Consider the following 24,337-nt stretch of genomic DNA (forward strand, 5'->3'; position numbering starts at 1 on the left):
CGGTTTGCTCTCGCGTTCCCGGAGCCCCTGCAAACCGCAGGGAAGGAGACCTGCTTGCTCGGGGAACGGGAGAGCAAACCGCGGCGAAGCTGGTCTCCTTTCCCGGTTTGCTCTCGCGTTCCCGGAGCCACCCAGCAAACCGCAGGGAAGGAGACCTGCTTGCTCGGGGCTCCGGGAACTAGAGAGCAAACCGGGAAAGGAGACCCGCTTCGCCGCGGTTTGCTCTCGCGTTCCCGGAGCCACCCTGCAAACCGCAGGGAAGGAGACCTGCTTGCTCGGGGAACGGGAGAGCAAACCGCGGCGAAGCTGGTCTCCTTTCCCGGTTTGCTCTCGCGTTCCCGAACCCCCCTGTAAACCGCAGGGAAGGAGACCTGCTTGCTCGGGGTTCCGGGAACGCGAGAGCAAGCTGGGGAAGGAGACCAGCTTGATTACCAGAGGCTTCCTCCTTCCACGGAGGTCAAGAAAAGCGCTGGTAAGTGTTTACATTGGATTACCAGCGCTGGATCACCAGCGCTGGATCCTCTACACCCGAGACAAAACGGGAGTACGGCCAGCGCTGCAAACAGGGAGTTGCAGCGCTGATGGTGCCCTGCAGATGTGTACACCTCCTAAGTTGCAGCGCTGTAACTCCCTCACCAGCGCTGCAACTTTCTGATGTAGACAAGCCCATATTGTATTGCTGCACTCCGCCTGTTCGTTATATTGTATTGTGTGGCTCTATGGTATTGGATTACACCTTATTTTAATACTGTGGCGTGTTGTGCTGTTGTATTCCATTGCATTGTTCTGTCCTGTTGTGTTCTCCTGCGTCTCGCGGCGCTATTGTGTAGAACGACGCTGCCCCTGCTGCACTGTGCGTCGCAGTTTTAGAAACAACCCCAAACTGCTCGCTGTGCTGTTGTGACCCCTTCTCAGCCCACTCTGCACTGCTGCTAACTGGTAATGCACGTTAGCCACGGCCCCTGAGACTGTCCCCAGCCCGGCCTCTGCGGTGTCCCACTCAGCATCAACCACCTTCTTTGCCGCCGTTAGACCCTGCCCCTTTGGGCAGGCTGATCTGCATAGCCTCGCCCAGTAGGGCTGCTTCTATCCAATGGGACGCCGTGCCCGTCTGTGGGGGCGGAGTCTCGGGGTGGAACTTGGCTTCTCGTGGGTCCCTCCAGGCTAAGAGGGAGGGTGGGTGCGTGGGTGGATGACTGAAGTGGTGGTAGGTGTTGCAGCTGATTTCATCAACCGTGGGGCCCCTGGCCAGGCTGTCTGGGGCAGAGCAGAACAGCCCTGACTTGCTCAGGAGCCCGCGCCAGGGTCGCTGCTGCTCGGAAGCAGGTAAAATGGGACATGTTTGCCTGGCGCCTGATGCCTTTTGGTACTTGCAAGTCTCATGGGTAGGGCAGTTAATTGCCTATTGATCATCTCTGTGTGTGAGCTGCCTTGTCTTGCCCGTGCTGCCCACCCAGCTTGCCGGGGCGTCGGAAGTTACTCTGCCACTCTAGATGCTAAACAACCAGCGAATGCCCCCGATCCGTAGCGGCTGTAATCGATATGTGGGATGTACTCGTCTGTCTGGGCTGCGTGTGTCCGTCCCGGCCCGTGGGTTGCTTTCACTCTGGCTGGGTCTCTCCGGCATGAGGAGGTCTCGGGCTGGTTCAGGCTGCAGAGTCGCTGTGCCGTGTACATGCCTGGGCATATCCCAGCTTGCTGGAGCATCCCTCGCACTTTCCCGTTCGTGTTTCAGGGCAGGGAGAGGCTCCAGTGGGCGAGCCTGTCTGTTTCAGCTAGACAGCCTTGTAGGGAGAAAGGAAGCGGGCTGCCAGGAAGGATCGGTCTTTTTATTAGCTTTTCCTTGTAAGTTTCCGCGCTCGGAGTCAAGGTTATGATTGTCCGGTACCAAGCTGCAAAGCAGCGCCCTCCGTTTCTTCCCGGGAGAGAGGGGGTAACGGATCTGCACTAGCGGTGCGACGGGTCCGGAGAGGAAGGAAACTGGTACTGACACGTGGTGAGCGGGCAAGTCTGGACTTGCTGCAGGTACAATCTCCAGCCATAGCTCAGCCTCCCACTCCCCGCAGATGGGGTTTCATCTGGTCGCTTTACAAACGGTCCAGCTATTTTGATCCCTGCAAACGCAGACTTTGGAATAAGCCCTGGAATACTTTGCCTGCATGCCAAAGAGTCACTGGTAGGTGACACCACTGTAGTCTGGAAGGACATGCTGCAAGTCCCGACACTTTAAGCGATTGCGGGGGTGGCAGGCCTGATTATAAAACACAGCAGACACCAAAGTGTTTAGCCCACTGAGCTGTAGATTTCAAGGCTGAGATTGCAGCCAACGATAAATATGAGTGAAGATTACAAATGACTAATCTTATTGGTTATTTATGATAAACTATGCTATTGAGTTTAGTGTTAGCACCAGCAAATATTGAGTAGGAGCAACTTTTTTCATTATTGTAATTATTTATATTAAAAGATTAATAAATAATGAGCTAGAAGTTGATATAGTAGTTGATAATGATTTCTTTAGTTCTTAAAAGTGCATTTCCTGAGCCCTGTGTGTATAATATTTATGGTATCTATGGGTGCGCTCTTCATCTGTAAATATTTTAAATACTTCTAGCTAGCAACTGACTGAGCATTTTTGTGTACATTTGGAGTAATTCTTGGTAAGTACAGATTAGAAATGGTTTTATTTGTAAAATTCATTATAAATGAGGCAGTAATTTTTTCCTGTGAGATGAGTATGAATGACAGGTTGTCAGTGGTATGATGTGGTAGACATTAGAGGACAAGAGCAAAAAGGAGTAGGGGATACAAAAAATTGTTACAGTAATCAAGAAACTGGGCAGTTAATAATGGATAGGTCAAGGGGGAAAGCAGACAAAAAAGAGGCCAAGATTTTCAAAAGATACCAGTGATTTTGAGAAGTCAGTTTGAGACACTCTAAAAAGGCCTGGTTTTTAGAAGATGGATGCTTAGATTGGTCATCCAGAAATTTGAGGCACTGGAAAATACTCAAACAACCCCCAACACAGACTAGTCACATTTGGAAATCTTGACCCCAGTGTATAATTATGTATATAAAACATATATATAGTGTATATGAAAATTATACATATTATGTCCATGATCCTGCAAACATTTAAGCACAAGACAAACTGTATGTACGTGAGCAGTCCCATTGATTTCAAGGTCTCAGCTGTATCTCTTTCTTTCCTATATTGTTTGTCATCTTAAGTCTCGATCCTGCATTGTGATTTGCTAACATGGCTCTCTGCACTCCTGGGGAATCTCACTGAATTAAACAGAACTTCACATGGGTGTGGAGTTCTGTATTAATCAGATACCGATGCATGATTGGGGCTTCAGATTATAAACTCTTTTGGGGATGATATAGGTCTTCCTATGTGTTTGAATGGCATTTTGCATGCTGTGAGCACTACAGGAATCCAAGTAATAATAATACAGTAATTCCTGAATTGGGTATTATTACTGTATTTAAAGTCTCATTTTATTTGCTGTTAGAACAAATTTTGAAAGAAATAAACAGAAGTCTAAAATGAACATTACTACAAGAGTCAGAACATAAAAAAATTGTCATAATGTCAGAGAGGTGTAAAATCAGCACAGTGCGCACTCCCCTTTTGATATTGTGGTGTTTTTTCTAAAAACAAACAGAAAACAAGCTAAGAGTTTTGAAGTAGGACACATTACACACTTATTGGACTTTTTGTGACTTGGAGAAAGTCTACAAGTTCACTGAAAAACATGTTTATTTTCAAACCAGGCTAAAAGATTCAACCATTTATTACTTATGATGAGCAATACCTTATTCTGCAAGTAACCCTGTTAAAATCAGTGGGACTGTTTACAAAGTAAGGTACAACTTGATGTGAGTAAAGATAAAAGAATCTGTCTCAGAGAATCTTATATATTACGCACAATATAGTATCAAGAAATGCTTGCAGAACAAAATGAATAATATTGAGTGAATGGGGAACAGAGGATATTGGCACTAAAGGCAGGGACTTGACTTAAAATATGAGGGGAAAACGCTAGACACGCAGGAATATTTTCCAGGTTAATATTTTGGGATTTAAAAAAATCCTTTTCTCCTGTTGCTTTTATTTAACATTGTCATTCTTTCTTTTTTAAAGCAACATATAAACCACATGATGGCATTTAATCTGGCTGACCTGTTTTCCACTGCCCAATTCTACCAGCTGCCAACTTCAGATATGCAGTAAGTATTTTATAGCAATTTTTCCCATTCTGGTACACCTCTACCTCGATATAACACGACCCGATATAACACAAATTCGGATATAACATGATAAAGCAGTGCTCGGAGGGGGCGGGGGCAAGGCTGCGCACTCTGGTGGATCAAAGCACGTTCGATATAATGCGGTTTCACCTATAATGTGGTAAGATTTTTTGGCTCCTGAGGACAGCGTTATATCGAGGTAGAGGTATATATTGCAAGTAGTGCTGTATGGTACCAGTAAAGACTAGGTAAATCTTCAGTGATCCTTTAACTCTAATATGTTGACCTGATAATCCAGTAATGCTAAACCTGATGCCACTATCATGGTCCAATGAAATCCCTTTGCCACTTTGAAAATGTAGACAGAAATATCCATTAGGAATAGCAGGAGTCATCTCAAAAGATGGCAAGTGTTTATCAAACAAATAGAAATGTTCTTCACTGTGTAAAGATTGTAGGTCAGACTAGGTTATAAACTAAAAAAAGCACCCTCGAATTTCAGGGATCTTCCTGAAAAGAATTTGAGTGTTGCTGTCAGTTCCTGGATTTTTATTTCAATTCAGTGCTTTGGATATTTATAAATCAGGCAGCTACTGGGTAAACCAACAAACAAACAAAAAACCCAACAGTTTTCAACTGAATATGAAGTCTGACCAATGTTCAAGGAAAGTGCAAGTTAGATAGGGCCTAATCCAAACACTCCCATTGACTTCAATGGGCTTTTAATCAGGGCCTCAGTATGTAGTTGTAGATCTGTGTACTACAAGGTGCCAGTCTAGCTTGTTAAGTCCTCTGTGAAATATCCTATTGTCGAGTTAAAAGGCTAGGCTGTGAGTGATCCTTGCATGGGCACACAGTGGTGGAGTGCGAAAATGAAACTTCCTTCCCCTTTTGCAGCTATCTAAGGGCCTCCTATACCAGCAGTCTCTGCAATCCCTATGCTCTGGGGAGTGCAGGGACTTGTGCTTCCCCTGAGAAGCAGGATGCAATAAGAGAAGGATCAGGATGAGGCATGGTCATGGGCCAGCAGAGCATGGCTGGGGCGCCTGGGCGACAATCAGATTCATCCACTGCGGTCACCGAGCCATCCCTGAGACGTTGTGTCTCCTGCGATACAATCTCGCTGATGCTGCCCTGCCCCACCCACTCCACAGGGCCCTGACATAAATGCCGCAGTCTAACCCAGTGGGTTAAGAATGGTGGAACTGCAGAAAACAGGACGTTTACCAAAACTATGGTATTCTACACTAATGGTCCAAACCACTCCATCTTACAATAGTTCTAATGCAGTATTTTGGTTGGGTATTACACATACAAGGAAGTGTTTAAATAGGGGACAGCTGTTTTCACTGAGATTTTTAACAAATCATGAAATCATTTTGATTCAATAATTTAACAGTTTTTATATACCAAGTTCGTAGATTCCCCTTAACGCAGAACAATGACTGTAGATTGTTTCCCTATAAAATCAATGAGCAGACTGATACTGTGAGATGTTTAGGTCCCAATCCGGAAAATGAGATTTTATTCTGGCAGTTGCCTCGAGATTCTGTACAGCTTCTGCAGAGGTGGGAAAATTTCTCATTTTAACCTAATTGGGACCAGATGTTTTAACCACTTACTAGAATCTCAAGGTTGCTTTCTGTTGAGGGCGCTCATAAAGTCATAGAGTTTAAGACCACCAGCTCATCTAGTCTGACTTCTTGCATATCATAGGCCGTCAGCACTCCCAAACTAAATCCAGCAATCAGAACTAGACCCAAGTGTTGCAGCCCACAGGAGGATGGACTATTATGTGTCACAAGCAGAGAATAGGAGGAACTGAGGTGACTCACACCAGAAATTCAATAAAGCTTTCAATGTCCATGTATTGCTAAACCGGAGTGAGGACCAAGGAGCCATAGATACAAAAGATAGAAAAGATTATGCAGGATAAAACTGTATTTGGGAGGCCTACTCCCCACATCATTCCTATTATTGTCTCACCTTGCCTATTTTTTATTACTATTTATTGTTTGTATTAGGATGGCACCTGGGGTCCCCCACCAAGATTAGGTCCCCATTGTTCTTAAGACACCCTAGTGAATGCCTTTCCACTTCATTTGGGAATTTGCTCTTGTTCCATTTGTTTTTATTCATAGATATGGGCCCAAATCAAAGCCTCCATTCCAAATTCCATATCTGGGTCCATATCTGAACGTTTTACTTCTACAGTGGACAGACGCTAAACCATGGATCTGAACAGTGCTGAACTTGGGGCTTCAAACTCTGAGCTTATCCAAAGTTCAGGGTGTTTGGAGTCAGCCTATTATGGAGACAAATTTCAGATATGAACTTGGATTCAAATCTGTCATTGGTTTATATTTGGGAGGATGGTTCAGGCCCGTTTCTATTTTTTCCTAACGGAAATGAGCCCTAACTAGACATTAATACTGAGCCTAAACATTTCCTCCTTTAGCTTCAGCCCATAGCTCCCTGACCACCATCTTCTGAGACTATGACAAACTCTCTTAATTTACTCTATAGTGTCAGTATCCTTGAAGCTATTTATGGACTGTGATCTCATCCCTCCTGCGATCTTTGCTTTACTGGGCTAGATAAATTTAGCACCCTTAATTTCTCGTTGTCGTATGGCTTTCTTTGCAGCTTATACTGCTCAGGGTATGTGAGTTGATAGTAATAACTAATATCTTGCTTTCTGTGCTTATCCAGTGGAGATGCCACATCAGATGAGTCCTGATTGTTTGGATAGTGGGAAAAGCCTGGCCAATAGCCCACTTCTAAAGTGCAGCCTACTTTGCATAGGGCTCATGAGAGTGGGAGATCAGACCTGAGCAGGCTGACAAGGCATAACAAGGAACATTTACTGAGGGGCCCTTTTCACTTACAGTTTATAATGGTGGTATAGATAGAAATGAGTTATGATTGAGGGGGAAGAGAAGTGGAGAGTGCTTGTGTATCTACGGCTGTAACATCATCTTTTCCAGTATGTTCCTAGGCCCTACTGTGTGAATATTAGCAGGCTGTTCTTTGACATGTTCCTAATGAGGCCTGTGGCTGGGCTGACGAAAACTTGTGCTCCACCCATTTTTGAATTGTTACAAGTTATAACAGTGGCTTCCTTGGAAAGCATGTTTCTCAAGCCCTTTCTACTCTTCTTTAATGTTTAGATTCCAATGAGTCGACCTCATGAGGCAGACACGGTGTTATTAATTCTTTCCTGATTTGCTGGATGAGGTTATGAGAGAAGTGACATGAAGAGAGGCCCAGTGCTGTTTTTTGCTCTATTTCTTGTCGCCGAGGTAGGAATCCACTTGAAACAAATGAACCGAAATCTCTGCATAATGTGTTTTAATAGTTTCAGTTTGATTTCTGTTGAATTCTCTCTATATGCTCTGCTCTCTGTAGTCTGCATTATTTGCATGGCCCAAATTCCAAATGAGTTCAGTGGGGGCTGAAATCAATAGAAGTTTTGCCATTATCTTCAGTGGGGCAAGGATTTCACCAAGGAATGCATGGCCGGGCTGTAAGCCTGTAGGCTAGCCTTACCTAGTACCTTTGACTAGTTTTGTTTAGTTTGCAGCTGAGGATTCACATCAGTTTTGTGTCTTGTGCTAAGTTCTGGCCATGAATTCCATTTGTTGCATTAAAATCTTGGGTGGCAGCATGGTGGCCAGTAATATAAAGTGTGGCTTTAGTTCTTTGGAGAACTGTTAGTTATCCCTTGCTAGGTTCTCTCCCCCATAGTATATATCCCCAGATTCCTTCTGCCTCATTGATCCAAGACTGTGTAGTTAACTTATCTTCTCTTGCATTGTTTTCACGCCAAATCACGTGAACATGAGCTCCTCTGAGTGGAGGTATTCATCAGCTCTATACCAACCACAGCTCTGGATTGAAATCTGCTTTGTGTGCTCCATCCAGTTTGATGCTCTCTGCGGACCTGGATACCGCATTGGTGGTACTTTCCAGTGCTCCATTTATGCAGATCTTTGTGATGCTTCTAAATTAGGAAGAGTCCTACAGTTTAGCAGACCAGGATAACAAGTTATCTGGTCTGGACTATGTACTGACCTCCCATCAGGGAAGCTGCGGACCTGATCTTAAAAATCATCACTGATCAGTGTCCAACATGAGTTTGGAAATAACAACTGACCACACCTCACTTCACTTGTAAATGCCACCAAATGGCACAAGGAATGGGCAGTTCAGCTGCATGACCTACCAAAGTCCCTCCTCTGTCTCTGCTTAGCCAGTTGCACCTCATACTGCCCTTTGGGAAGAAAGCATATGGCTTTGCTCTTGCCAAAATGAGGTTTTCCTCGTGCAACACAAGCATCTACTAAAGTAGTGGTGGGCAACCTGTGGCCCACAGGCTGCACATGGCCCATCAGGGTAATCTGCTGGTGGGCCACGTTTACATTGACCATCTGCAGGCACGGCCACCTGCAGCTCCCAGTGGCCCCCGTTTGCCGTTCCCGGCCAATGGGAGCCCACTACTGTACTAAAGCAAATGGGAATTGGGGGTGTGCAAGGAATGCAGGCAAATTTTCCTTCCAATGAAAAAGCTTTGCCCAGTAAAGGACACACTTGGTTCAGCTCAGGAGTGTTCTGGGACTTGTAGTGACCCCAGTTGTTTCTCTAGGTCCGAGGTGCTGCTCCAAACCCAATGGAATGCCAGGAGAGTGAGTATCTGGATGAGCACAGGAAGTGCATTCCTTGCAGGGAGTGTGGACCAGGATGGGAGCTTTCCAAGGTAATTTGGCTGCTCTGGGATGAACCTGGATTGTTGGTACTGGTGGTACGAGGTGAATCCTCTGCTAGCCTTTAGTAGAAGGATAGTGTTAGAGCTGTCTCTGTTATGGATGTCTGTGCCTTTAAAAAGAACAGAGCTTTATTGGCAAGGGACGTTAGACTATTCCATTGATCATGATAAGTGATGCAGGGATGAGAATAGGAGAATGGGAAGATGGAAGTACAATAAGTAAGGAGAGGTTTCAAATTGGTGTAGCTTGTTATGTGAACATCAAGGAAAGTCCATCATCTCCATCTCTCAGGGGAAGTAAAAAATCCCTCTGGCAGATAACTTCAGTGTCCTGGTCAGAGCTATGCAATGTCTCATAGACTCATAGACTTTTAGGCCAGAAGGGACCATTGTGATCATCTAGTCTGACCTCCTGCACATTTCAGGTCACAGAACCTTGCCTACTCTTGAAATGGAACCCCTAACCTGTCCTTGTGTGGGTCATTGGCAGCAGGTATCCACCTGGGACCTCTGGCTCTATAAATGAGCCTCTATGCCTAAGCTAAGAGACCTAGTTCTGTTCATCAAGACTATAGACTCATCAACCTCTATATGTGATCCACTCACCACTAGAAGAGGACAGAGCGCCATATTTAATGGGTGTGATTTACACATTCCACTGTGGTTAGTGAGTTTGCTGTGTATAGCTTTGACTAGCTCAGGCTCGTACTGTTTGATCCCAGCTGTCAGCAAACTCTCTCCTCCCCCCGAGGGCACAGCATTACACCAGCATCCCCCTGGCAGTAAAACAAGTTCTGGTGACTGAGGCAATGTGTGAGCTATTGCTGAATGCAGAATGGCTGCCTCATTTGTTTCCTGCTATCCAGCGCAGTGCAAAGATGTGAGATGCCCAGAGTGTGAAAGGCAACTGAGAATTCTCGCACTGAAGAGAAGCCATCTGCCTCTAGAGAATAGAACAGCTTCTTCCCTTTGTGGTATCTTCGGATCTGATGTCATTTCTTTGTCTCAGTGATGGATCTGCGCTTGTCTCTTGCAGGAGTGTGGCTATGGTGAAGGAAGAGATGCCCAGTGCACTGCTTGCCCTCCCAGAAGGTTTAAGGACAGCTGGGGGTTCCATGGTTGCAAACCTTGTCTTTCCTGCCCCCTCATCAACCGTGTCCAGAAATCCAACTGCACTGCCACTTCCAATGCAGCCTGTGGGGAATGTCTGCCAGGGTGAGTACAGCTGGCAGCTGGAACACCAGAAGCAGACACACGTGGGAGGGCGTAGGGTGGTGCTGTTCAAAGAGATGATATATACAATTCCCTTATATCTTGTCCGTTAGAGCATTCTCCACTTACTTTTTGGCAGGTTTTACAGTAAAACCCGGATTGGCGGGCTGCAGGATCTGGAATGCATCCCCTGCACAAAGCAGACTCCTTCCTCTGAGCCTCAGTGTATGTAGCCAGCAGCACTCCAACCTGTTGTCTTTCACTGTGTAACATGTCATGTCACAGGGCATGCGATGAGCCCTGCAGGATTAACAGGAGGTGGGAGGAGAGGTGGAGTGGAGACAGCCAGTGATGCATGTAATTCAATATCACCTATCTCTGACAGTGGCCACTGTTACATGCTTCAAATAAAGGCATAAACCCCCATAGTGTAACTAAGGGCAGATCTGCACTTAAAACACTGAATTGGCACAGCTGTGCGGCTGTAGTGCTTTAATGAGGACGCTCTGAACTGACAGTAAAGAACTCTCGCGTCCATTTAGTTAATCCACCTCTGTGAGAGGCGGTAGCTGTGTAGGCGGGAGAAGCGTGTCTACACTGGTGCTTAGTTCGGTATAATTATGTTGCTTGGGATATGGATTTTTTACGTCCTTGACTGACGTAGTTATACCAAAGTAATTCTGTAATGTGCAAAGGAAAATTCCCTCCTGACCCCCTGCTGCTGATCATCTTTTCCCTGAAACATGAAGATTGAGACTTTTTGTTGTTTCTGTCCTCTTGAGTGTCCTCGCAGAGGCTGTGCTTTATTTATTTAAATGTCTAGTCCTTGTTTTGAAGTTTATTACGCTAGCTGAGGCAGAAGAATTCTGTCCCAGTGAGTTCTGATCAAGGAAGTACTGACAGTGTATATCTGGAGGGGAGGGGCAGGTAGGGCTAGCAGTGCCATGATATGTGGTCAGACACAGCAGCTCAGCCATTTTCTATCCTGTAATGTTTTGTTATTTCTGTTGTTAAAAATCAGCCCCATCACTTTTCAGTCATTCGGCAGCTGGTGTTGTTGTTTCTCAGTCTTCTTGGGTCCAGTTGGTGGTTCTGCCACTGAGGGTACATCTACACTACGGGATTATTCCGATTTTACATAAACCAGTTTTGTAAAACAGATTGTATAAAGTTGAGTGCACGTGGCCACACTAACCACATTAATTCGACAGTGTGCATCCATGGTCCAAGGCTAGCGTCGATTTCTGGAGCGTTGCACTATGGGGTAGCTATCCCATAGCTATCCCATAGTTCCCGCAGTCTCCCCCGCCCCTTGGAATTCTGGGTTGAGAGCCCAGTGCCTGATGGGGCAAAAATCATTGTTGCGAGTGGTTCTGGGTACAGCCTCACCCCTCCCTTCATGAAAGCAGCAGACAACCATTTTGCGCCTTTTTTCCTGGGTGAACTGTGCAAATGCCACAGCACAGCAAGCATGGACCCTGCTCAGATCAATACCGCAATCGTGGACGTTGTAAACACCTCGTGCATTCTCGTGCAGCCTATGCTGAACCAGGACCTGCAAAGCCAGGCGAGGAGGAGGCGGCGGCTACGGCAGTGCGGCGACGAGAGTGATGAGGACATGGACACAGAATTATCTCAAACCACAGGCCCCTGCGCTTTGGAGATCCTGCTGGTAATGGGGCAGGTTCTAGCCATTGAACGCCGATTTTGGGCCCGGGAAACAAGCACAGATTGGTGGGACCGCATAGTTTTGCAGGTGTGGGACGATTCGCAGTGGCTGCGAAACTTTCACATGCGTAAGAGCACTTTCATGGAACTTTGTGACTTGCTTTCCCCTGCCCTGAAACGCCAGAATACCAAGATGAGAGCAGCCCTCACAGTGGAGAAGCGAGTGGCAATAGCCTTCTGGAAGCTTGCAATGCCAGACAGCTACTGGTCAGTCGGGAATCAATTTGGAGTGGGAAAATCTACTGTGCGGGCTGCTGTGATGCAAGTAGCCAAAGCAATCATTAAGCTGCTGCTACGAAAGGTTGTGACTCTGGGAAACGTGCAGGTCATAATGGATGGCTTTGCTGCAATGGGATTCCCTAACTGTGGCGGGGCGATAGATGGAACCCATATCCCTATCTTGGCACCAGAGCACCAGAGCACCCAATACGTAAACCGCAAGGGGTACTTTTCAATGTTGCTGCAAGCACTGGTGGATCACAAGGGACGTTTCACCAACATCCACGTGGGATGGCCAGGAAGGGTTCATGACACTCGCGTCTTCAGAAGCACTGCTCTGTTTAAACTGCTGCAGCATGGGAATTACTTCCCAGACCAGAAAATAACAGTTGGGGATGTTGAAATGCCTATGGTTATCCTGGGTGACCCAGCCTACCCCTTGATGCCATGGATCATGAAGCCATACATAGGCAGCCTAGACAGTACTCAGGAGCTGTTCAACTACAGGCTGAGCAGGTGCAGGATGGTGGTAGAATGTGCATTTGGCTGTTTAAAGGCGCACTGGCGCACATTACTCACTCGCTCAGACCTCAGCCAAACCAATGTCCCCTTTGTTATTGCTGCTTGCTGTGTGCTCCACAATCTCTGTGAGAGTAAGGGGGAGACCTTTATGGCGGAGCGGGAGGCTGAGGCAAATCACTTGGCCACTGATTACACGCAGCCAGACACCAGGGCGATTAGAAGAGCAAACCACGAAGTGGTGCGCATCAGAGAAGCTTTGAAAACGAGTTTCATCACGGGCCAGGGTACGGTGTGACTGCTGTGTTTGTTTCCCCTTCATGAACCTCCCCCCCCTTTATTGACTCCTTCCCTGTAAGCAACCCACCCTCCCCCTTTGATTACAGCTTGCTTAAGGAAATAAAGTCACTATCGTTTAAAAATCATGTATTCATTATTAAAAAGTCATTATAAAAAGAGGGAGAGAACTGACAAGGTATCCTGGGTGTGGTTTGGGAGGAGGATACGAGGGAAGGAAAAGGCCATTAAAAACATTTCAATGTAATGACAGCCTTTTGGTTGGACTGTCCATGGGGTGGAGTGGGTGGGTGCACAAAGCCTTCCCGCATGTGTTCTTACACGTCTGGGTGAGGAAGATATGGAACATGGTGAGTGGTGGAGGTGGTTACACAGGGGCTGCAGCAGCACTCTGTGACCCCGCTGCTCTTCCTGAAGTCCACCAGATGTCAGAGGATATCAGTTTGATCATGCAGCAGCTCCAGTGTTGCATCCCGCCACCGCTGATCTTCCTGCCTATACCTCTGATCGTCCTGCTGCCACCTCTCATCTCGAGTGTCTCTTCTATCCTCATGTTGGTCCCTCCTGTCCTCACGTTCACTGGCATCTTTCCTGTACTTTGCTACCAGGTCCTTCCACTCATTCAGATGAGCTCTTTCATTGCGGGTTACTTCCATTATTTCCAAGAACATTTCATCTCGTGTCTTCTTTTTCCTCCGCCTTATCTGAGCTAGCCTTCGGGTGGAGTAGGGAGGCTTGAAAAATTTGCAGCTGCACGAGGGAGGGAAAAAAGGGAGAGAAGTATTTAAAAAGATACATTTTACAGAACAATGGTTATACTCTTTCACAGCGAACAACACTATTCACCTTGCATAGTACATATGATTTCACTACAAGGTCGCATTTTGCATCTTAATATTGAGTGCCTGCGGCTCTGGTGTTACAGATCTCACACACGCAAGTCCGGGCATCAGAATTCAGCTTGCATGCGGCCATGGTAAGCCATTGTCTTTCGGCTTCTCCAGCCTTCATATACACAGTGCCCTCTGATGCTTCTTTCTTGTTGACATGCAGCAGCAGAAGCCAACCCCCACCCCATCCAATTCTCTAGGATGATTGCTTTACCCCTCCCCCCACTGCATGGCTGGTATCATGGAAGATCACTGCTAATCAGTCCCCTTTCCCCCCACCCCCACCACGTGGCTGGTAGCTGGGAAGATTCCTGCTAGCCAAACGCAAAAAAGCTCAGTGCTATCCTTTCTCCCCTCCCCCAGCTTGGCTACGTGCAAGGAAGGATTTCTTTTAAGCAACAGCCCAGTAGGAAAATGGCCATCTCTGTCCCCTTAATTAAATTCCTGAATTTCAACCAGGTTACCATGAACGATATCACTCTGCTGAGGATAACAGAGCGAGATAAAGAATGGATGTTTCTTGAATGCCAGCAATCACCGGGACCATACGCAGCTATGCTTTGTCATGCAATGATACCCATTTAGTTGCTACATGCATGGTGTGGTAAAGTGTCCTACCATGGTGGACGGAACAAGGCTGCCTTGCCCAGAAACCTTCTGCAAAGGCTTTTGGAGTACCTCCAGGAGTGCTTCATGGAGATGTCCCTGGAGGATTTCCGCTCCATCCCCAGACATGTTAACAAACTTTTCCAATAACTTTACTGGTCGCAAATGCATCCCAAGCCCTCATGGCAAATCAATCATTAAAAAACGCTTGCTTTTAAACCATGTTTTATATTTACAAAGGTACACTCACCAGAGGTCGCTTCCATGGCTTCACTGTCTGGGCTAGTGGCTTGGGAGGGCTGGGAGGGTAATTCCGTCTGGGTCACAAAAAGCTCCTGGCTGTTGGGGCTAACGGAGTGCTGTGTGCTCTCTACAAGCTCGTCCTCTTCCTCCTCCTCCTCCTCATCTTCCCCCTCTGCAGAATCCTCAGCCATGGTTGAGATTACAACCCCCACCTCGGAATCCACAGACAGGGGTGGGGTAGTGGTGGCGCAGCCCCCTAAAATTGCATGCAGCTCAGCGTAGAAGCAGCATGTTTTCGGCCCTGACCCAGACCTTCCGTTTGCTTCTTTGGTTTTCTGGTAGGCTTGTCTGAGCTCCTTAACTTTCACTCTGCACTGCACTGAGTCCCTGGTGTGGCCTTTTCCCATCATGGCCGTGGAAATTTTTCCAAATATTTTTTCATTTCGTCTTTTGGAACGGAGTTCTGTTAGCACTGAATCCTCTCCCCATATAGCGATCAGATCCAGTACCTCCCGTGCGGTCCATGCTGGAGCTCTTTTTCTGTTCTCAGGAGACTGCATTGTTACCTGTGCTGATGAGCTCTGTGTGGTCACCTGTGCTGATCAGAGCTCCACGCTGGCCAAACAGAAAATGAAATTCAAAAGTTCGTGGGGCTTTTCCTGTATACCTGGCCAGTGCATCCGAGTTCAGATTGCTGTCCCGATCAGTCACAGTGGTGCACTGTGGGATACCGCCCGGAGGCCAATACCGTTGATTTGCGGCCACACTAACCCTAATCTGATATGGTAATACCGATTTTAGCGCTACTCCTCTTGTTGGGGAGGAGTACAGAAACTGATTTAAAGAGCCCTTTATATCGATATAAAGGGCCTCGTAGTGTGGACGGGTGCGGCGTTAAATCGGTTTAACGCTGCTAAAATCGGTTTAAATGCGTAGTGTAGACCAGGCCTGAGGCATACTGACTGTGGACAAGTCACTTAAACTGCTTGTGTCTCAGTTTCTCCATCTGTAAAATGGAGCTAAAAATGCTGTGCTGCTGGATGGCACTAGATTATTATGTTCAGTTTTCAAAAGGGATTTAGGAGCTGACTGTCAAAGAAAGTTAATGGACTTAGATTCCTTAGAGTGATAGGAGGTGGGAGGAGTGGTGGAGCGGAGCATGCCAGTGATGCATGTAATTCAGTATCCCCTATCTCTGACAGTGACCACCTAGGAGTGACTTAGGTGTCTAAGTCTATTAACTTTCTTTGTCAGTGGGAATTAGGTTCCTAAGCCCCTTAGGCAGTGTTCCCTCTAATTTTTCCCACCCATATGCGGAATGAATTTTGTTATGTGTGCTGCGCTGCCCTGGCTGCAGCTGCGTCTGGGCCGGGCCACCCTGGACAAGTTCAGGCAAGGGTAGGGACACCCAACTGCCGTAGGTCTGAGTCATGGCATAGTTGGGGCTGCCCTAGCCATGGCAGGTTGGGGGCCAGGCTAGGTTGGGACGCCCCTCCCGGCAGCAGCAGGTTCCCGGGTGGGTTCTCTGAGTTCCTGTGCGGTGCTAAATAGGATGCTGCATGGCCATGCAGCCACGCAGATTACAGGGAGCTTAGCCCTTAGATGCTTTTAATTTCTATGTTGAGATCTCTTGTCCTAAGGGACATCTGTGTGTATGTGTTTAATATCCTTGTAACTGGTCATGTACTAATCACACCGGGCTGGATCTGTGCTGTCCTGGTCCTGTCTGCTTTCTTCTCTGTAGCATCCTGCACCACACCATGTGCTGATGGGACTCTGATCTCTTTCTTTGGCTGGTATGTTTGCAGGCAGCTCCAGGACTAGCCTGGTGAAGGTAGCAATCCCCACAGTACCTCCCCAGGACACCGCCCTCCTAGTGCTAACCAGCAGTGCGCTAGTCATCATTGTGTTGGTGCTGCTGGCACTCGCCATCATCTGCTGCAAGCGCTTCTGGAAGAGCCAGTGTCAGCGAGGTGAGTGAATGCAACGCAGCATCCCTCTGGTCCTCCTTCCCCTGCCCCTTCTTCCCTAGAAATAGCAGGGAAGAGGAGGAGGATGCTCAGGGCTCAGATTCAAACAGAGTGCCAGATGGGGCCAGCGAGGTTGTCACTTTTGAGGTTAGTGCTTTCTTTTCTAGGGTTTTCCCAGGCTGGGTTAAGACTGAGGAGATGTTGGCAGTTGTGGAGGTGAGGAGGCTGGGACTGGAGCAGCAGAGGATGAAGCAATTAAGAGGATGAGGAAAACAGCAAGGAGGAGTAGGTTAGAGAGACACAACTGAGGTGCATTGGCACAGCTGCGTGGGGAAGAGTGCACAGCACTAGCCCTCTCCATGCCAGGCAGTGAGGCCTGATTGCTCCTGAATTTTTCAGTCACCAAATAAATAGCCATACTAGATGGCCTAGGGCATTCTGGGAAAACAAGCCAGGTCTTTGCTGATATCAGTTGCTCTTTATCCTTTAAAGTGTTTCTGAGAACCCAGAATTTCTCGGCCCAGAGGGTGATGTTCCAGGCCTCAGCCAGGCCAAGCAGGTTTCCCTGTGAGGAACAGATGTCTAGTTCCTGCTGCTTGGGTGTGAAGAACCTGAGCCCTTGCTCCTGGCAAGCAGAAGGTAACTTCTCTCATTGCTTTTCTGCTTTAGCTTGGGTCTGGGGGGAAGGGCAGACTGCATCATGACCCCCCCCCCCGCACCCTAATGTCTGCTGAGTTTCCATTCCTCAGGCAGGAAGGAGCACCCTATGGGGGGGAAAGGTGTCAAAATTGCTGCTGCCTTGAGGCTTACTGCCAGGGTCAGCCCCTGTGGTCAGATACTGGCATAATTAAGGTGGATGGAGCACAGTGCCACTAGGAAATTTCCTCTGGGTGAAAGGTGGATGCCTGGGGAGGATTCTGAACTCAGAAGACGTTGCACTGGCACTGGGAACATGTAGGTTCCACTCCTCCAGCTTCAGTGTCTTTCTCTCCTAGGGATGTGTGGGTTGGGGAGGAGAGAGTGCTTGACAGTTGCAGTGAGGGTGACCCTGGAGGACTGGTGATTGACTCCTGGAAGAGCGAGGAGCCTTGCTTTGCTCAGCAGTGCTCACTGCCACCTTGTGGACAAAAGGCACCGAGTAGCCCTGTCCTGTCTGTTCCTCTGCAGCTGGAGACAGGCAGTGGCAGTGCAGTGCCCCATGGGAGATGGGGTTTTTAAAGAGTGGCTGACTGGAGGAAGTCCAATCCCCAGCAGGTGGAGAGGCTGGTGGAAGGGGAACCCACATACTTTTAAGCAATGGGGTTTCTAGTTCCAGGTCCTGTTGAACCAGTTCAGTTAATGTCGAATGGTGAAGCCATAGGCCTGCAGATCCCTGCTCTCCAGCCCAATTTGGAAGAGATTGCTGTCAGTCCCGATCCCAAATCCCGGCTGGTGAGGAGCGTCTTGGAGACACAACCCCTGATAAGGAACTCAGGGTCCAGCAACTGTTCTGCAGAGGGCCCATCATCCTCAGATGCCAGGCAGGGCACAGCTGGGTTCACAGAGGCCCCGACTCCCCTCTCATCATGTGCTTCAGAGATGCAGCCTAGGTGGCCCCATGCCCCAGTGGAGTGCACGGAGCTAGACCTGCAGAAGTTTTCCACCCAAGCCGAGTTCATGGGCACCAAAAGCCAGGAGGATGCAGAGAAACAGGTGGCTCAGAGGATCTCGAGACATACAGATGACCTAACCCTTGAAGTTCCCCTGTTTGGTGCCCCTCTGATAACGCAAAGTGAACTTGTTCTGGAGGCTGTCAGGGGATCGTCCTCATCCTTCCAAATTCCCACTGCTGAAAGCAGGGAGCAGCCTGTAAGTACTTCCCATCTCGCCTGCCTCTGTATAATAACAGCTACTATGGGGCTCACACAGGGAGGGACAGGATAGCAGAGCTGCTGAGGGTACAAAACCTTTAACTTCTGAGCAGGTTCAGATCCAGCACTGGCTGGTAGTGACTGTCCAAAAGTCATCACCATCTGCTGTTCAGTGAGGTGTGAGTTTGAGAAGGGACACAGCCCAGTTCCCACTGGCCAGGGTAGAACATAACACATCTACCACTTCCACCATTAAACTAACTGGTGTTGAGATCCCAAGGAAAGCTGCCAGTTGTGGTGCTTTTTTGTTTGCAAGAAACTGGTCTAAGACCCACCAACTTGTCTAAGGGCCCCCAAAGAGCTATCAGATGGTTGCAACTAGCAACCTCGGCTGGGTTCAGATACCCAGCCTGGCAAAAGGGCAAAGCCAAGCACGTCCTTAATTCAGCAGCATCTGTGCACTTCACTTGATCCCTGCATCACACATCTTTGCATGTTTGCCAGTATGGGAAGCTGACCTGATGGTGAATGACTCTGCTTCCCAGTCCCCTGAGCCATCTGGTCTCCTCACCAGTTTGTGATGGATTAATGATTAACATAAGTCTAAAAAATGTCTAGCGGGTAATTAACTTACTAGCTTAGGTTCAAGTACTTGTTTATTGAGATGGTGGTTTGCTGGAAGAACTTAGAGCATCTTAATAGGGTTGCTGCCCTAACTGAGTGGTGATGTATGGATAGAATGGAAATAGCCAGGCCATTACTAGTACCTGACAAGTCCGTTGGGTGGAGCACTGAGAAGTTCCACATGTGATTGTTGCTCATTCTCTGATGAATCTCCCCAATCCTTGGGCGTCTTTGTCTTAGCAGGTGAATGATGTCCTGAGCCTTGTGAGTGAGATTAGCAGCATCACACAAGGTGAGTGGATGTCAGGGCAGCATTTTTCAGTCATGTCCTTGCTCCCCAAGGATTCAGGTGGAGGCAGACCACCTGAAGAACCCCAGCCTGGCCAGTGTCATCCTGACAGTTGACACAGAGATCTGTGGCTGACCCTCTTTCACTGGGCCTGTGGCATTAATGCGGGGAATAGTCAAGCTGTTCTGTGACACACCTTGGAACGTGGGTGGGGTGGGGGACAGGCACCTAGTTTACCTGTATTAACAGTGAGGATAATAGGTGCAGACTCCGTGGGTGCCCTGGGGCTGGAGCACCCCTGGGGGAAAAAATGGTGGGTGCTGAGCACCTACTGGCAGCCTCTTATCAGCTCCCCTCTCCCATTCCCAATGCCTCCCGCCCGCCGATGGGCCCTGCCATCAGTGCCTTCCTCCCTGCGCCTCCCACTTGCCATGAACAGCTGTTTCGCCACATGCAGGGAGGCTGGGAGGGAGAGGGAGGAGCGGGGAAGCATGCACTCGGGAGAGGGGGCAGAACTGTGTGGGAAGTGGTGGGGCGGGGGTGGAGCAGAAGTGAGAAGAGGCGGGGTGGAGCCTTGGGGGAAGAGTGAGTGGGGGCTGGGCCTGTGGCAGAGCTGGAGGTTGAGCACCCCTGGCAGTTGAAAAGTTGGTGCCTGTGGTGAGGATTAAGCTCCCCTGGGGCTGAGAGCCAGGTTCCATGAGGCTAAGCACCGAAAGGAAATGCACTGGTGCCCTGTGGCAAATGTTCCCTCTGTGGTGAGGCCAGGCAGAGGGTGATGTTGCAGCTGCTCATCAGATGGGTGGGGGCAGGGGCCATGGTATGGGCCTCACTGCCTTATTTGTAGGACACCCTTCCCTTGCTGGGTAGACAGGCTCTCACCTCCCTTTTTTGCCATCCCCAGGTCTCCCCATAGTACAGCTCCCTCACTCCTTGGTGCTATCACTCGGCTTCCAGTTGGACCCTTGCTTGTCTGGTCTCAAGAATTTCAGCCACGTGGGGGTGGCGCTGGGGGTCCCATCCCATCTGGTGAGCAGGATGTCTGGATTCAAGCAGCTTGTCGCTCACCTCGCCTCCTCAGGAGACACAGTCACTGTTCCTGCCCTAGCCCGGGTCCTACAGCAACTCCAGCGCTTCGATGCCTTGCTCCTACTCTGCGATCATTTCGTTCTGAGCCAGGCCCAGGGCTGCCAACACTAGGAGAAACACACGTCGCTGCCTCAGCACAAATAGGGAGGGGTAACTCCAGGCATAGTTTTGGCTGGGTGAACCTGGCAGTGATGCAGCTGCATGGTTTCCTACCCACTCTTGTGGGTTGTGTGGAGGTGGTCTTTGAAAGTTGGGGGTAGAATCACAGTAGAATGATGAGTCTGTGAATGCTCACTGAGTAAACTTTTCTCTCAACCATTGCTCGAGTCCCACCTTGTGCTGGTGATGGTTGGCAGATGCATGTGCTACCTCCAAACACCACCCTTCTTCATATGTGTTTGTATTGATGCCCAGAGGCCTTGTGGCCCTCATGGTCACCATGCATGGCTACAAGGCCATTTGCCTCCAGGGGCAGCTGTGGATTTATAATGGACCCTCGAAGCACACAGTGTTTCCTTGAATCACATCTCAGCTGTAATGATTTAACTCATTGTGTGAGGGGCTAGGTCGGGGTGGGGTATGAAAATATCCCCCAACTCTAAGAGGGAGCTCAGAGGGTCTGGACCCTCTGTGTTGGATTTCTCCCCCTCAGCTGATTGTATCTTCCTCTTAGATGCCTGATCATCATTTGTTCTCTCCCCAGCCCCCCACTTTTTAGAGGTGGCCTTCTCCATTTGGCAGATATTGCATTTTGCTGGCTTTCTGCTCAGCTTTCTGCTGTGGCTGCCTTTTTGTTTACTTCTCCTTTTGTGTGCTGACGAGGGGACCTGTTCTTGGAGAAGGGTTGTTTAGCTGCCACTCCTTTTTTTTTTTTTTTTTTTTTTTTTTTGCTGGGAAGGAGGGACTCATGCACTGAATTTCTGTGTGCCATACCAAGATAACGGTGTGTTTAATTGTATTTCCTGGCTGTGGAATGCAACACTTTTCGTAAAGGGATATTTCAAATTGAGAGTCAGGATTTTTTTAAGCATGGTGGAATTTGCTTCAATGCAGATGCCAGTGTACTTGTTGCATTTCCCAGTCTTCTTCTAATCACCTCTGCTCTCTTGCCTGAAGGGGATTGCTAATGGGCTCCTCTGTGCTGATGTTTGGAGGACAGCACAGCACATATTCTGCTCTTCTGCACATCTGAAGTTTTAAGAACACATGACCCAAACAAAACCCTTGTGGGACTCTGGATGTGTAACCCAGGGTAAGGGTCTCCCCTCCATTGCCCCTCCCGTGAGCACCATAGGTCACATCTTCTAAACACTAAATGGAGACCACTTGGCCTGGATAGTGCCCCTTTGAAGTGCAAACTGAAGGATGGCTTGGCTTTCAACTCATCCGGTGCCCAATTCTCTTGCTGTAGGATGCAGGCCATTCCCATTGGCTTCTGCAGGAGGTGCTTCTCTCCTATGCTGGGAAAACAGAGCCTGTGGGGTTTAGTATGTTACGTAGCCACAACAAAATAAACTCAGTATAATAATGGCGGGTGTCTCAATGGCAAACCATTCTATCCCCTTGCCATGGTTAATTAAAAACTGAAAGGATGGAACCCCTCCAGAACTAATTATGCCAAGTTCATAATGGGAAATGCTGGATGAAACACCATGGAGTAGTCTCAAAAGAGTATTTTCTCACTGCTAGTCTAATGTACTGCCAGGTGCATAATGCCCCCTACTAGAATTAATCAGACCTTTGTGTGGTCAGATTCTGATTATTAACCTGTGCAGGGAGGCTAAATACTACTCCCAGGTGATGAGGGTTGCCATTTGCCTGCAAGAGGCGTCTGTTGGAAGGGCAGGAAAGTATGACTTCTCATCTCAATGCCATGTGTATTTGATTTGGCTGAATGATTCCGGTGTCCGAAGGTTTGTGTCCTGGCCACTTTATGCTGCCTGTCAAAGTAATCATGCCATGAGTGGTGCAGTGGCTTTATTGTAAAATAATGTGTTGTTCAGACTAAAGATGACCTCATTTTCTGAGAATGGCGGTTCCATAGGGATGCGCTTTTCTGTCTGTAATTTTCTCTAGGAGGATTTGTCAGAGTTTGCCATGGTTTGGCTGTGTTAGACTTCCTGAAGTTCCTGGAACTGGTGGCTGCAGGTTTTTGTGCTATTTTCTCAAAGCTGCCACCAGCTTCTCTTCTTACTGTGCATTAAACAGGAGCAGATTACACTTTGAACTGCTACCTGACAAATTGGATTGGTCGGGGGAAGTTGCAGAATATGAAACAATCTAAGTCTCCTGTAAGGCTGGAGAAATCCTGCCACTGGGTCACTTCACGGACTGACAGGCAATATTAAAGTAAGCTTTTAAGTGCAGTATCGTTGTCAGGGGCAAATACTTCAGGAGAAAACATGACACACCCCACGCCTCCCGGAGACAGGACAGGAATCCAGCCCTGGCAATCAGCTGCAATAGTCTGTTTTATGGTTGCAGAACATACCCACGGTCAGTTCATGAGAGGACCCTAGCAATCAGGGCATGTGACATACTCTATTATATTAATGTGTTTTTCAGCCCTGGCACTCAGCTGTGACAGATTCCTTTCATAGTGAGGTCATTTTCAAAGAGCAGCTGCTCCAGGAGGAGAGGCGTCTCCGGGAGCCTGATTGCAATCAGCACTTTGCCATGAATTCAGACAGATGGAGGCTGTCATTCAGATTCTATAAAACACACTGTTTCACTATGTTTCGCGTTAGGTGGGATTCAGTGTGGCTCTGTCGAGTGGCTGATGACATAGGCTCCCCTAAAACGCCATCTCCAGGTGGATCTTTACTTCATTTGTGACACAACCTTGACACCTAGTGGATGGGAAAGGAGGTGCCTTTCTAATAATCTCTCCTGGATCCTTGCCCAGTCTGTGGAGCTGGCTGTTTCAAACAAGGGTGAAGAAGACTGTGGCTGGCTCCACACTGCACACGGTGATGGTGTTGGGCTGTACAACATTTCCCACATGTGCTGTATTTCGCTGCCCCTCAGCTCGTAGGGATTGCTTTTTTTTGTGAAGGCTTGAGACCGATATCTGGGGCTGGCGTTGGCGTTGTCCCATTTAGCCACACGTCTGTTTCACTCTGCTACACCTTTGAGGGTTCAAGTCCAATGTAGAGTTGTTAACCTCATGAGCTCTGGGACATACTCAAGGAGTTTCACTGGTACTAGGGTCCCTAGAACAATACTGGCTGGTGAGGAGGGAGTTTTGCTGAGCATACATAGTGCTGCCAAAGTGCATAGGCAAAGCGTGCAAGATATCAGCCCATCTGCACCCAGTTAGCATTGTGGGCACTATTCATCTTCCCATGAGCTTTGGGAAAAGGGAGCTGGACTGTCCTTGGTTAAACCCTTCACCTTATCCCAGCTAAGAACCATAAGCTGTTGATAGTGCTGTGCTGTCTTAATTTCATTCACATTGCCCGAGCATCAGTGGTGTCCCAGGGCCCTCACTGGTACATTTGAGAACACAGTGTCCCCGCTGCTGGGTGTTCCGGGGATGTTCTGCAGTAGCTGCAGGGCTAGAGAGCAGAAAGGGTGGTGGTTTTCACTGTGTTTAGTAAACAACTCTCCGGAGTGAAAAACATATTGCTTATGCCAGTTACCAAACGGTGCTTTTTAGCCATCAAGCTATAAAGAGACAAAGCAGAAGGATGGTCTTGTGGATAAAGCATCGCACTGGAAGTCAGGAGATCTGCACATAGCTATGCCATACATGTTGAATGTGTTTGGCAGGTCACTTCAA

The 24,337-nt window shown here is 48.1% G+C and overlaps 1 protein-coding gene across 7 annotated transcripts; it reads left to right on the plus strand.

The window, feature by feature from the left end:
* Nucleotides 1-1,145: 1,145 nt before the first annotated feature.
* Nucleotides 1,146-22,138, plus strand: EDA2R (ectodysplasin A2 receptor). Of its 7 annotated transcripts, none has more exons than XM_030574604.1 (11): nucleotides 1,146-1,326; nucleotides 4,152-4,237; nucleotides 7,429-7,560; nucleotides 8,904-9,014; nucleotides 10,060-10,238; nucleotides 10,375-10,460; nucleotides 16,546-16,710; nucleotides 17,200-17,346; nucleotides 18,017-18,555; nucleotides 19,422-19,473; nucleotides 20,372-22,138. In XM_030574604.1, exons 3-11 carry the CDS (start codon nucleotides 7,513-7,515, stop codon nucleotides 20,665-20,667), a joined length of 1,623 nt encoding a protein of 540 aa, XP_030430464.1. In that variant the 5' UTR covers nucleotides 1,146-1,326; nucleotides 4,152-4,237; nucleotides 7,429-7,512; the 3' UTR covers nucleotides 20,668-22,138. The 7 variants fall into 7 exon arrangements, with proteins under 7 accessions (XP_030430464.1, XP_030430467.1, XP_030430470.1 ...); XM_030574607.1 differs by having other exon boundaries at nucleotides 19,425-19,473; XM_030574605.1 differs by lacking the exon at nucleotides 1,146-1,326 and adding an exon at nucleotides 1,533-2,176.
* The last annotated feature ends 2,199 nt before the right edge of the window (nucleotides 22,139-24,337 follow it).

The sequence above is a fragment of the Gopherus evgoodei genome, chromosome 9, assembly GCF_007399415.2.
Source record: "Gopherus evgoodei ecotype Sinaloan lineage chromosome 9, rGopEvg1_v1.p, whole genome shotgun sequence".
Lineage (NCBI taxonomy): Eukaryota > Metazoa > Chordata > Testudines > Testudinidae > Gopherus > Gopherus evgoodei.

Bases quoted from the DNA above. Each gene is read 5' to 3' on its own strand.
- EDA2R (XM_030574604.1), top strand. From the start codon at position 7,513: ATGAAGAGAGGCCCAGTGCTGTTTTTTGCTCTATTTCTTGTCGCCGAG. The intron at 7,561-8,903 runs GTAGGAATCCAC...TTGTTTCTCTAG, and splicing joins CTCTATTTCTTGTCGCCGAG to GTCCGAGGTGCTGCTCCAAA. The intron at 10,239-10,374 runs GTGAGTACAGCT...ACTTTTTGGCAG, and splicing joins TGTGGGGAATGTCTGCCAGG to GTTTTACAGTAAAACCCGGA.